Source organism: Muntiacus reevesi, chromosome 1 (assembly GCF_963930625.1).
Source record: "Muntiacus reevesi chromosome 1, mMunRee1.1, whole genome shotgun sequence".
Classification (NCBI taxonomy): Eukaryota; Metazoa; Chordata; class Mammalia; order Artiodactyla; family Cervidae; genus Muntiacus; species Muntiacus reevesi.
In genome coordinates this window covers 44,314,770-44,327,232 of record NC_089249.1, presented here as the reverse complement: position 1 = coordinate 44,327,232, position 12,463 = coordinate 44,314,770, and the positions used below count along the sequence as shown (strand labels likewise).

The 12,463-nt window shown below is 36.8% G+C and overlaps 1 protein-coding gene across 1 annotated transcript; it reads left to right on the top strand.

Moving 5' to 3' along the window:
* The first annotated feature begins 1,610 nt into the window (after positions 1-1,610).
* Positions 1,611-11,746, top strand: CLEC9A (C-type lectin domain containing 9A). Its single transcript, XM_065922700.1, has 6 exons — positions 1,611-1,731; positions 3,890-3,970; positions 6,894-7,040; positions 9,115-9,266; positions 10,389-10,510; positions 11,119-11,746. The coding sequence occupies exons 1-6, from the start codon at positions 1,641-1,643 to the stop codon at positions 11,249-11,251; spliced, it is 726 nt and encodes a 241-aa protein (XP_065778772.1). The 5' UTR covers positions 1,611-1,640; the 3' UTR covers positions 11,252-11,746.
* Positions 11,747-12,463: the final 717 nt, after the last annotated feature.

Below are 12,463 nucleotides of genomic sequence, written 5' to 3'. Positions count from 1 at the left end.
GCAGGGCTACATTCAGAAGAAAACTACCCATTAACTAGGATTTGTCGTTGTTCGATCACTAAGTCGTGTCTGACTCTTTGTGATCCCATGGACTATAGTAACCAGGCTCCTCTGTCCATTGGGTTTTTCAGGTAAGAATACTGGATGGGTTGCCATTTTCTTCTGCAGGGGATCTTCCTGGATGAGGGGTCAAACCCGCATCTCCTGTGTCTCCTGCATTGGCAAGTGGGTTCTTTACCACTGAGTCACCTGGGAAGCCCATTAACCAGGATTACTGGAGCTAAAATTGCTACAGGGGAGATTTTACTCCATGCCAGATCTGTTATCTTTTACTTTAACCTTTGCTTCCTGTTGTTTTGTTCACTAAAAGGATACCTTTTTTTTTTTCCAAGAATAATGTATTCTCTTTCTCTGTTTCCCCCCACCCCTTTGCTGAATTTTTTTTTACTTTTTAAAATATTTAAAAAATTTTTATGATGTTGTGTTGGTTTCTGCCATACAACAATGCCAATCAACCATACACATATCTCCTCCTTCCCTAGCCTCCCTCTCCTCCACAGGGAAACAACTGAAATAGCACAATAGTAAATGCATATGTTTGTTGAGTCTAAGATTAAAATAGCAATGATCAAAGACAAAAAAAAGGATACTATTTTAGTAGGTAAAGTACTATTACCTACACATAATAACCTGCCTTGGGGAACCCTGCCCCTCTGCCTAAAAGTTAAACCAAAATACCTTTGTTCGGGACCCTGTCCACCTGTGAATGACTACAGGAAGGAAGAAATTAACACACCCCCCACGCTCACTCCACAGAGACTGGCCATTCCAGGAAATGTTTGTAAGATTGATGGCCTTTTCTATTTTACCTCCTCATCCCCATCCCATCTGTTCTATAAAATAACCTGGTATTAAGTCCCCATAAGATGGTTATTTTGAGACATTTGTCTGCCATCTTCTCCTATTCATTGCCTCGATACTTCATCTCTCATTTAATAGGCCTGTTGTGTGGTGAGCAGAGTGAGCTTGGACTAGGCAACAAAATATTATGTAAGTGAGAAGTAAACTTTGTGTTAAACAATAATTATTTTGAGGTTTACTTGTCACAGCAACTGCATCACCCCAACTAATATATAGTGTGTACATTTATTTTAGGGATTAAATCCCTTCCCAGCTTCCTTGTTTAAAAACATACAGTAATGTACAACTCTTTCCATGCTGGTTTGCCCAATGTGAGTTAACCTCATTCTTTGCTATCAAGGTCATCCTCATCTTCACATTCTAACCCAAATATAAGCTCATTCTCTGTCCTTTTCATCTTGACAATAATCCAGTACTATTACCTTCAACATCTGCTACATTGTAGAAACCAGAGCAATAATCTATTCTGTAACTGGCCATATTGGTTCAGTTTCTTTCTCATTTCCTTCTTTACCAAGTTATGCTTTGGCTAAAACTTCATAAACTTCTACTTTCTGAATGAAGATGCATCTATTCTATTCCTTAAACTCAACTTGTTTTCCCAAGGGTGTGAAAAGGTAGCTAATTTCAGTTCTTGCATTAATCTGCTCCTGACTACAAAACAAGAATTTATCTCAGCCTCTCATGTGGATTGCCTTATCCATCAAAGCATCCCAGACATGCAGGAGGATGAAACATACACCTCTCTTCAGTGGGATACTCCAACATCAAACCCTTATCAGAAACATTTGTCTTCCACCAAAAATTCAGGTAACCAGTTCTAACTATTTACACTAAGACTTTGTGGTTTATGGGTTTTCTTCTTTCCTGTTCTATGATGAGCCCAAGGTGATATTTATAATCTGAGATAACCCACTTAAAAGTATAATAATATGCAAAATATGCTAATATTAAAAATGATAAAAAGTGGAGGAGGATTAAGTAGAGTTGAAAAAGGAAAAGAGAAATGGACTTGACAAATATGTAGTACATTGGGTTTCTCTCTCTCTCCCTCTCTTGCTGGAAAGACAAAGAATTCCTGGGTTTGGAAAAGAAGTGAAAGAACTCACATAGTTTGTGTAATTTTAACTCCCACATAAAAAGCATCCTGTAAATTATCTGAATACTAAGAAATAAAAGAGAAAACATAGGTTGAGAAAAGTGGCAAACACTTATCAGTCTGGGTCAGCTCCGCCTTTAATATAAAATATTTATATCAGTTTCCTTTTGCTTAGGTAGTAAATTACCACAGATTTAGGGGCATAATACAACATAGCTTTATTTTCTTCTAGTCCTAGAGATCAGAAGTCCAAAGTGGATTCTGCTGGATTGAAACCAAGGTGTTGTGGGGCTACCTTCCATAGAGAGGCTCTAGGGGAGGGGTCCCCAAGTTCTAGGAACTAATGACTGATGATTTGAACTGGAGCTGATACAATAATAATAGAAATAAAGTGCACAACAAATGTAATGAACTTGAATCATCCCAAAACCATCCCCACTTTCTTGGTCCATGGAAAAACTGTTTTCCATGAAGCCAGTCCCTGGGGCCAAAAGATTGGGGAACACTACTACTCTAGGGGACAAACCATTTCCCGTCTTCTCCAATTTCTAGAGTTGCATCCTTGCTTTCCTTAACCTGTGGCTCCTTTTCCATCTTCAGCTACAGCGGCACATCTTCAAATGTGTCTTGGCTTCCTTTATTACATGGTAGTCTGTTCTTCTGATCTATGTCTCATTTATAAGGGCCAGATAAAATAGGATGATCTCCCCATTCAAAGATCCTTTACTTAATTATACATTTAAAGTCTCCTTCTCCTCATAAGGAAACATTTATCGGTTCCAGAGATTAGAATATAGGCATTTTGGGCATTTTGAGCAGAATCATTATTCAGCCTATGCCATTATCCAGAGGTAAATTGTATGCTTTTTTTCCTCTCACTAGCATTAAGAATATAACAAATCGCTCATTCATTTTCCCTCCCTGAATTGTTGCAAAATTAATTTTAAAACGTTCCTTATCCAAAATCATACGTTCAAAGGGAAATACCTTTGAATCAATCATGCTCAGATGACACCGACCAAAGATGAGGAGATTGGAGACAGCTTTTTAAAATTAATTACTTTATTTATTTATTTACTATCTGGTTTGGGTCTTCCTTGCTGCACGTGGACTTTGTCCCGCTGTGACGAGTGGGAGCTGCTTTCTCCTTGCGGTGTGCGGGCTTCTCACTGCAGTGGTTTCTCTTGTGGAGCCCGGGCTCTAGGGCACAGCCTCAGGAATTGCCGTGTGGAGTTTAGTTGCTCCGTGGCATGTGGGATCTTCCCAGACCAGGGGTCGAACCTGTGTCCCCTATATTGGCAAGAGGATGCTTAACCACTGAAATTGAAAGCATTAGTAGTTCAGTCGTGTTTGACTCTTTAAGACCCCATAGACTGTAGCCCACCAGGCTCCTCTGTCCAGGGAATTCTTCAGGCAAGAATACTGGAGGGGGTTGCCATTCCTTTCTCCAGAGGATCTTCCTGACCCAGCGATCGAATCTGGGCCTCCCGCATTTGCCTCTGAACCACCAGAGAAGCCCTCTGAACCCCTAAACTGCCAAGAAGTCCTGGAAACAGCCCTTTTACTGTCAAAAATTAAAGCCTACTGCCTAATTTGCCATCGTCTCTAAAAGACTGTTGGAAGAGAATCCATCTACCAAGGTACTGAGCTGGTGGTGTCATACAAGGATAAGAGAAGATGTCGTGAAAGCTGTCCAAGCTGGCATTTTTCCACGTTATGACTTGCATTTCAAAGAGTTTGAGTTCACCTTTTTCTGTTATACACATTTACAATGTTACCTCCTCATTTTACTCAGTTTAGTCCTTTCTTGACCCACTTCTTTCCCCTACTTTCTCTAAATCAATTTCATTGCCTCTATTCCTTGTTTAGGAGTATGGTGTCTTGTGATGGTGATCTTGTGTATATTCTGCATTGGCTCATTAGCAGCCTCCATTTTCTTGGGCATCAAATGTAAGTATAAAAAGATATCTTCAAAATAATCTATAGATAGATAAGTTACATACTACATGTAGCATTACATAGAAGTATGCATATCTTTTTAACTGGAACTTCATAACCTATAAATTGATAAATAAATCAATTAGAAATGCCTAAATGCACCAGCCCCTAACACCCTGTATCATGCATCGAGCCTGGACTGGTGATTCATTTCACATATGATAGTATACATGTTTCAATGCTGTTCTCCCAAATCACCCCACACTCACCCTCTCCCACAGAGTCCAAAAGACTGTTCTATACATCTCTGTCTCTTTTGCTGTCTCGCATACAGGGTTATTGTTACCATCTTTCTAAATTCCATATATATGCATTAGTATACCCTATTGGTGTTTTTCTTTCTGGCTTACTTCACTCTGTATAATGGGCTCCAGTTTCATCCACCTCGTTAGAACTGATTCAAATGTATTCTTTTTAATGGCTGAGTAACATTCCATTGTGTATATGTACCACAGCTTTCTTATCCATTCATCTGCTGATGGGTTGCTTCCAGGTCCTGGCTATTATAAACAATGCTGTGATGAACATTGGGGTGCACGTGTCTCTTTCAAGAGGGATGAGATGGGGAGGGAGGTGGGAGGGGGTTCAGGATGGGGAACACATGTACACCAGTTTCAAGTCAATGTATGGCAAAACCAATACAATATTGTAAAGTAACTAGCCTCCAATTAAAATAAATAAATTAAAAAAAAGAAACACCTAAATGAATATAAATGATATAAAATAATGACTTCCTTATTTAAGTTATGGAACATTCATTAGCTATAACTCTCTAAAGCACTCGGATGCCACTGATAACTTTTAACGTTCAACGGCAAGCTGTTTATCTCAAATCTAATACCATAGTTCTCTTTGGGAAAAACTATGCAAATAATTGCTTATATTATGATCCCATTTATGAATTATGTCAATATGCCAAAGCATGCAATTTGACGGTTTTCAGTACTATGCTCTTCCTTTTCTAATATACATTGATTCTAAATTATACAGATTATTTTATTATGAACTTTTCAGTTTATATTAGACAAGGTACAATGTAGTATGTTTAAGACAAATGTGACAACTTTACTTGGGCCAATATTTTGCCACATTTCTTTTTCTCTTTCAGTTCAAAGTGAAGATATGCTTTTATATACAGCAAATGAATTTTTTATAAAATGTAACAATTACAGAACCACAGGTTCCAGAAAAAAGACCAAGAACCTTTATTGTCACTTATGCTAGCACAAAGAATATACTTGGAAAGACAGTGATGAAGAGTAATTGTCTAGATAATTCTTATGTATTGTATGCCTTGTCAAATCATTTCTCCATCTAGGCGGAATTAGCTGGTGATGAACTAACTGCTGTAGCAAATGAACAGAACCCAGGAGGGAGTCATGAAAACTTCTGATTTGTAGCCAAATCAAAAAGAAGTCATGTTAACCTGGGGATCTACTACTTGCATTAGCATTTGAGGTGGGGAGCAGTCTTTGGGACTGAGCTCTCAACCTCTGGAAACTGACGCTATTTCAAGGAAGATAGTGTCAGAATTAAATCAAATTATAGGACACCCAACTGGTGTTGTGGAGCAGGGCAAGGGGGTGGGGTGGAATGGGAACAATAAATTTGGTGAACAGAAGTGTCAGAATTGTGAGTGTGGTAGTAATGTAAAAGTCAAGGAGATTCAAACATATGCAACTTGCATCAGGATACATGGAAGGCAATTTGGAAATATCTAATGCAATGTAAATGCACAAAACTTTGACCTATTAACTTATCTTAAAAATACACTTACACAAATGATAACAATCTTTTTACATGGTTTTTCGGTTTTCATTTGATCACTTAAAATGTATTTTTGACATGATACTATGTTAGTACATAAAGAGCTTTCTCATTTCTCATATATTTTTCTGTTTCTGACTATGTATAACTAAGGTTCCTCATTACAATATTTCTTTCTACAATAACAAAAGATTACAAAAAGACAATCAAGCACTATTAAAATAAATCATGATATATCCATATAATAGAATCCAATATAAAAAAGAATGAGAAAGCTCTTTATGTACTAACATAGAGTAGAAAAAATTACAATTTGTATGTAACTACAAAAGACCCTAAGTAGCCAAAGCAATCTTGAGAAGGAAAAATGGAGCTGGAGGAATCAGACTCCCTGACTTCAGACTGTACCACAAAGCTGCAGTCATCAATAGAGTATGGTACTGGCACAAAAACAGAAATATAGATCAATGGATAGAAAGCCCAGAGATAAACCCATGAACCTATGGTCACCTAATCTATGATAAAGGAGGCAAAAATATACACTAGAGAAAAGACAGTCTTTTCAATAAGTGGCACTGAGAAAACCAGACAGCTATGTGTAAAAGAATGAAATAAGAGCATACTCTAACACCATACACAAAAATAAACTCAAAATGGATTAAAGACCTAAATGTATGGCTGGACAATGTAAAACTTAGAGGAAGACATTGGCAAAAACAGTCTTTGACATAGACCATAAGATCTTTTTTGACCCACCTTCTAAAGTAATGAAAATAAAAACAAAAATAAACAGAGGAGATTTAAAAGCTTTTGCACAGCAAAGAAAGACATATATGAGACTAAAAGACAGCCCTAAGAATGGGAGAAAATATTTGCAAATCAAGCAACCAATAAGGGGATTGATCTTCAAAATATACAAATAGCTCACGTAGCTCAACATCAAAAAGTGAACAACACAATAAAAAATGGGCAGAACACCTAAATAGACATCCTTTGTAGCTTTTAATCATAAATATAATGAGTAATATGTAGTTCTCTTCAGTCTGCATTAAAGGTTTATTTTGTTATGTGTCAGTATTTTATCAGAAATGGTTGTTATTGTTTGAAGTGTTTCAGATGTCCACTACTATAATGAAGCAGCAAGAAAAGCTCATCCAACAGGAGAGAGCACTGCTCAACTTCACAGAGTGGAAGAGAAGCCCCAACCTACAGATGACATATTGCCAAACCTTAATGCAGAATTCTTTCAGTTCAGGTAATTGATATAAAATCAATTTTCCCTGTGCAGATACCAATGTATACACCAGTTCCTCAAAATAACAACAGCAAATCAAAAAACAAAAAACCTACACAACAGATATTTCTCTATAAATTATAGTCAAGATTTCATCAAAAACAGGAGAGAGATACTCTTGATCTGCTCTTCAGTTCAATGTCATTTATACATACATCAATGCTAAGTAACTTCAGTGGTGTCCAATTCTTTGTGACTGCATGGACTTTAGCCCGCCAGACTCCTCTGTCCATGGGATTCTTCAAGCAAGAATACTGGAGTGGGTTGCCATTCCCTCGTCCAGAGGAATCTTCCTGACTCAGGGTTTGAACTCACTTCTGCATCTGTTGCATTGTAGGCTAATTCTTTACCACTAACACCACCTGGGAAGCCCACATTACATTAATAGTATGTGGAAAATACTGAGGTTCCACGAAATAGAAAAAAAGGAAAATATACAGTCAAATGTCAAAACATAATGTGTGAGATGAATAGGAAAGATTAAACAAAAAAAGCAGCATTTTATGTTTCATCCAATCATTCAAATTTGTGTGAATCTCCAGTATTCTTGCCTGGAGAATTCTATGGACAGAGGAGCCTGGTGAGCTGCAGTCCATGGGTTCACAAAGAGTCGGGTACAACTGAACACACATTCTTACACCTACACATAAAATTTAGAAAATTAACTTCTCTGTAGTGGCTATCATTTTAGTAATTGTCAGTAAGCCAGGTAGTTCCTTCTAATTGAGATTTAGTCAAGTAAATGTTTTAAAAAAATGCAGCATTTTAGGGACTGCTGAAAGCACGGATTAGGCCCGCCTCTGAATCATCAACCTTACTTAATCAGCGTTGTTGTAGTGTAGTTGCTCAGTCACATGATCACTTAAATCAGTGACAAAATCCATTTTGGAGATTAATTCAAATCCAGCATGTTCTCAGCCTTTCAACTGCCATTGTCAGCACTGCTTATGCTATAACTTTAGTAATATTCAGGATACTGATTAGAGTTGTTCTCAAAGGATATTGAAGAAGAACCCTAAATAATTTGACATCTGGGCCATGGAAACTGACAATGAACTATTTGTGACCCTAAGTAGAAGGCTTTTCCCCGGAGACTACAGTTCTGAAAGTATCAGAGTCTGTCCTTCTATAAAATTGTGCTAGAAACACTTGGTCAAAGTCTTGCTCTTTGGTTCCCCTTTTATACATCTGAGCATCCTTCTTTCATGAATACATTTTTTCTTAAGTTCTGTAAAACTGGTAAAACTTTAAGACTTACTTCTTAGTTATATCAAAGTCCTAAATGAAACCTGTTAGTCACTTGTTCAATTTTCCTCACCTACATATTTTAAAATCACTCCTCAAGGTGCACTGTTTGTTCTCTCCATTATATGAGAAACATTTTCATGCTTGACTCTCAGAATTTAAACATCAACTTGAGGCTTATTACTCTACTCACCTAACGGCTCAGTACATTCTCAACTAAATTGAGCCAATAATATTAATGAACACAAAACAATAAGCAAACAAGTGAAGATTATAAATGATGCAAGGTTAAAAGGAGGAAAGATACCTAAAAATAAAATAATCAGATCAATTATTATAGAAGAGAAACAATCTGGGCAAAATATTCCTAAATTAATTTTATCTTAAACTCTTAGAGATCTATTGCATTTGGAAGTAATTATACAAATCTTAAAGTATTCAGCTTCAAAGGAGTTTAAATTGCTGAGAACTGCATCATATGAGCCATTGGGTTAAAGCAGGGGTCCCCAACCTATGGGATCTAATGTCTGATGATCTGAGCAGGAGTTGATGTAATAATAATAAAAATAAAGTGCATAATAAATGTAATGTGCTTGAATCACCCTGAAACCATGCCTTACTCCCAGGTCCATGGAAAAATTGCCTTCCACGAAACCGATTCCTGGTGCCAAAAAAGTTGGGGACCATTGGAAAGAATTCAGCCTCACTGGAAATAATACAAGGGGTTCTTTTGCAGAGATGTGCTACCAATATTTTTGCAATAACTTTAATGAAATGTTTATATTTGAAGCCTATAACTGCAGCCCTTGTCCAAGCAACTGGATTCAGAATGGAGAAAGTTGTTACTATGTCTTTGAAAGCTGGAAATTTTGGCACACTAGTAGAGAGGATTGTTGGAAGAAGGGCTCTGATCTTCTGCAAATAGAGAGCAAAGAAGAAATGGTAAACACTGCTTTATGATTTCATATCATTCTGAAAATACCTATGAAATGAAAAGACTGATTCTCATAGAATTCCTTAATACTCTGTAACAATGGTATATTTGTTGGGGAAAAATAAGGTTTAACATTCAAAGTAGGAATTGGCATGGCTTGTTTTCCTTTTAATTGGAGAAGCAAAATACAGGATGGTTATTCAGAAATCAGAGAGAAAATGTTTGTTCTATGTTATTTGTTAATTAAAAAGGGGAGGGAGCAAGAGAAATTCCATTTTGTAACATGCTAATCCACTCCCAGATATGCACACATTATGATTGTACATATTTTTAATTTTTTTTAATTTAAAATTTCAATACTCTAGGGAGGTATACTAAACTATAATAATTATATAATTATCAAGAAAAGTAGAAGAACAAAAAGTGAGGTGACATCATGAAATGGAGAGATCTGTGAAGATAAACATTTGTTAAATGAACTGTTTAATTGACATTAAACCTAATTTACTAATATTTTAATGAGTAAGATGTTTCCTTGAAATTGTTATACCCATATATTATGTGTGAAGTAGAAAGCACAGTTATACATTTCTGAATTTATTAAAAATGTATGTCTGCTATATTCAGTAATTAGTCAAAGCTCATTTTTATAAGAATAATAGAGCAATTTGTTAAGGATATGTAATAAACCAAAGCAACTTGGACTAACTAATGACAGTTATGGGTTTGCACTATTTTTCTGTGCAAATTAAGTGACAAAAGTTAGAAGCATTTATTCCTACAAAATATGCCTGCTGTTAAGTTACTTCTGGAGTCTTCTAAACTATTTCTCACACTGACGTATCTTGGAAAAGACATATATATACTATCTGCCAAATTCTGAATCCATTAAAATTATCTTGATATCTGATGCCTATTTTTTTCATAGTTTTTAACACCACCTTGATCATTTAGCAATAAGGGGGAAAGTATGCTTTCTTTAAAGTCTCTCTCTTTCTAGCCTTCAAATTCCAGTTACATTTGTAGAGGCAAAATACCACACTTCTATTTCACGGTAGTTTATTAGCCTTTTGTTCGTTCTGGAGTACCACTCCAACCTTGGTTCATTGTTCAAGTCTTGTTTCTTATAGAACTTTATCATGGGCAGCCTGAAGAAGATCAAAAGAAACTATGACTACTGGGTAGGACTGTCACAGAACGGGCCCGACCAACCTTGGCTTTGGCAGGATGGCTCCTCTCCTTCCGCTGACCTGTAAGTTTCTAAGGGAAATGTTCCCAGAATTAGACACAGGCGGGAAATTAGCCATTCATTTTATCTTATACCTTACATTTCCTCCGGGAGGCATAATGAGCATGATAATTTCATAGGCTTCTGATTGGAAACCAAGCCAAGATAAAGAGTAGCTACGTGGCTTCTAAATAGTTCTTCTCAGCCCCACGCGAGCACATTCACATTAAAATCTGAAAGTCTGAATGAATGATATGTGATTATCAAGTACATATCCTTTGTATCATTGAATGGAGAGGTGCTAATTAAGCAATTCCCACAGTAAGATTTCAGAAAGAACTGGGGAGACTGGTCAGCAGTGCCTTCATATTTTGAAAATTAAGAGTCAGAAAAGAGATTTGAAATTAGAGCCTATCTTTGTGTATTCAAGCATTTTTAAAAATATGCTGCTCTTTGAAATAATATTTGCACATATTATTTTGAGAAAATAGCTGTTATTGAATAAGGAGGGAAAAACTACCACAAGAGGATGACAGATTAAAACAAAAAGCTGTGCATCTCTCATTTTATTGCCCAAAGAACATCTCTGTGAGCCCACACCTAACCTCAGATACACTGACTTGCCACTCCAGGTTGCCAAGACAGAGATCCCAGTCAACTAATCAGGTCTGTGGATACCTCAGAGACAACGACCTTTCTTCTGCAAACTGCAGCATTTGGAAATATTTCATCTGTGAGAAGTATGCACTAAGATCTTACACCTGAAAGAAATTTTGCTTAAAGTGATCACTCCATTATGATTATATTTGCAACAGATCCTTCAAAAACCTGTAATAATGAACCTAAGAGCCAGCGCAGAACTAAACCAGTGCAAGGGCTGTAAAACCAGCTACCTGGGACACAAAACCTATCTTGCCTTTACACTTGGTAATATCCCTCAATGCTTTCCAGATGTTTCTTTGACACTGTTCAAATTAATTACCAAGGATAAAATTGGTTTAGAGCAACAGAGGACAAAACTGTAAAGAGTGGAGAACAAGCTGAAGAAAAATCATTTCCATTTGTCTTTTTTTTTCTTTCTCTCTCTGTCTATTTTTTTTTTTAATTTAGAGTGACTGTAAACTCTACAGAAAAATCAATAAATCACTGGCGAGATGATGCAATTTTAGCAAACTGATATCTTTTTTTAATAAATGAATAAATGTGATCTCACTGTTTGCAAAATCTTTCTATGCATTTGCTGGGCTTGCCAGGCATTATGTTATCGACTGGTAGGATGGAAAGACAGTGACATGGATTTTCAAATTGGAAGGATAATAGGCTGCTATCTGCTGCCTATAAGACAAAGCCGTTCTTAGGACTGCAGAATTTTACTGGAGAGAAGAACAGCCAGAGCTACATGTATGTGGAAGGAACAGTCAGGCTGGCACGGCAGCATGTCTCCAGTAAAGAAGAGCTGTGACCCATGTGTGAAATAAGACAGTGGTGGGAAGTTGCTGTGTAAACAGGGAGCTCAACCTGGCGCTCGGTGAAAACCTAGAGAGGTAGGATAGGATGAGGTGGGTGGGAGGAAGGTTCAGGTTCACATATGCTTGTGGCTGATTCATGTTGTTGTATGGCAGAAATCAACACAACACTGTAAAACAATTATCCTTCAATTAAAAATGTTTTTAAAAAAACTACAAAAATAAAAGAACTGTGATTCCTTTCTACCTCTTACTGACCATCCCCACTGCTCACAAATCAAATGACTCATGACCTGTATGACAGACTCCAGGTTCATCCACACTACTACAGATGACTCAATTTCATTCCTTTCTATGGCTGAATAATATTCCTTTGTATGTACATACCACATCTTTATCCATTCATCTGTTGATGGACATCTAGTTTGCTTCCTTGTCCTGGCTAAAATAGTTGCTGCAGTGAACTGTTATATACAGTGAAGTAAGTCAGAAAGAGAAAATCAAATAACCG

Excerpts from the sequence above, each read along its gene's own strand:
- CLEC9A (XM_065922700.1), top strand. The coding sequence starts at position 1,641 with ATGCAGGAGGATGAAACATACACCTCTCTTCAGTGGGATACTCCAACA. Across the intron at positions 1,732-3,889 it reads GTCTTCCACCAAAAATTCAG|GAGTATGGTGTCTTGTGATG; the intron begins GTAACCAGTTCT and ends TTCCTTGTTTAG. Across the intron at positions 3,971-6,893 it reads CATTTTCTTGGGCATCAAAT|TGTTTCAGATGTCCACTACT; the intron begins GTAAGTATAAAA and ends TATTGTTTGAAG.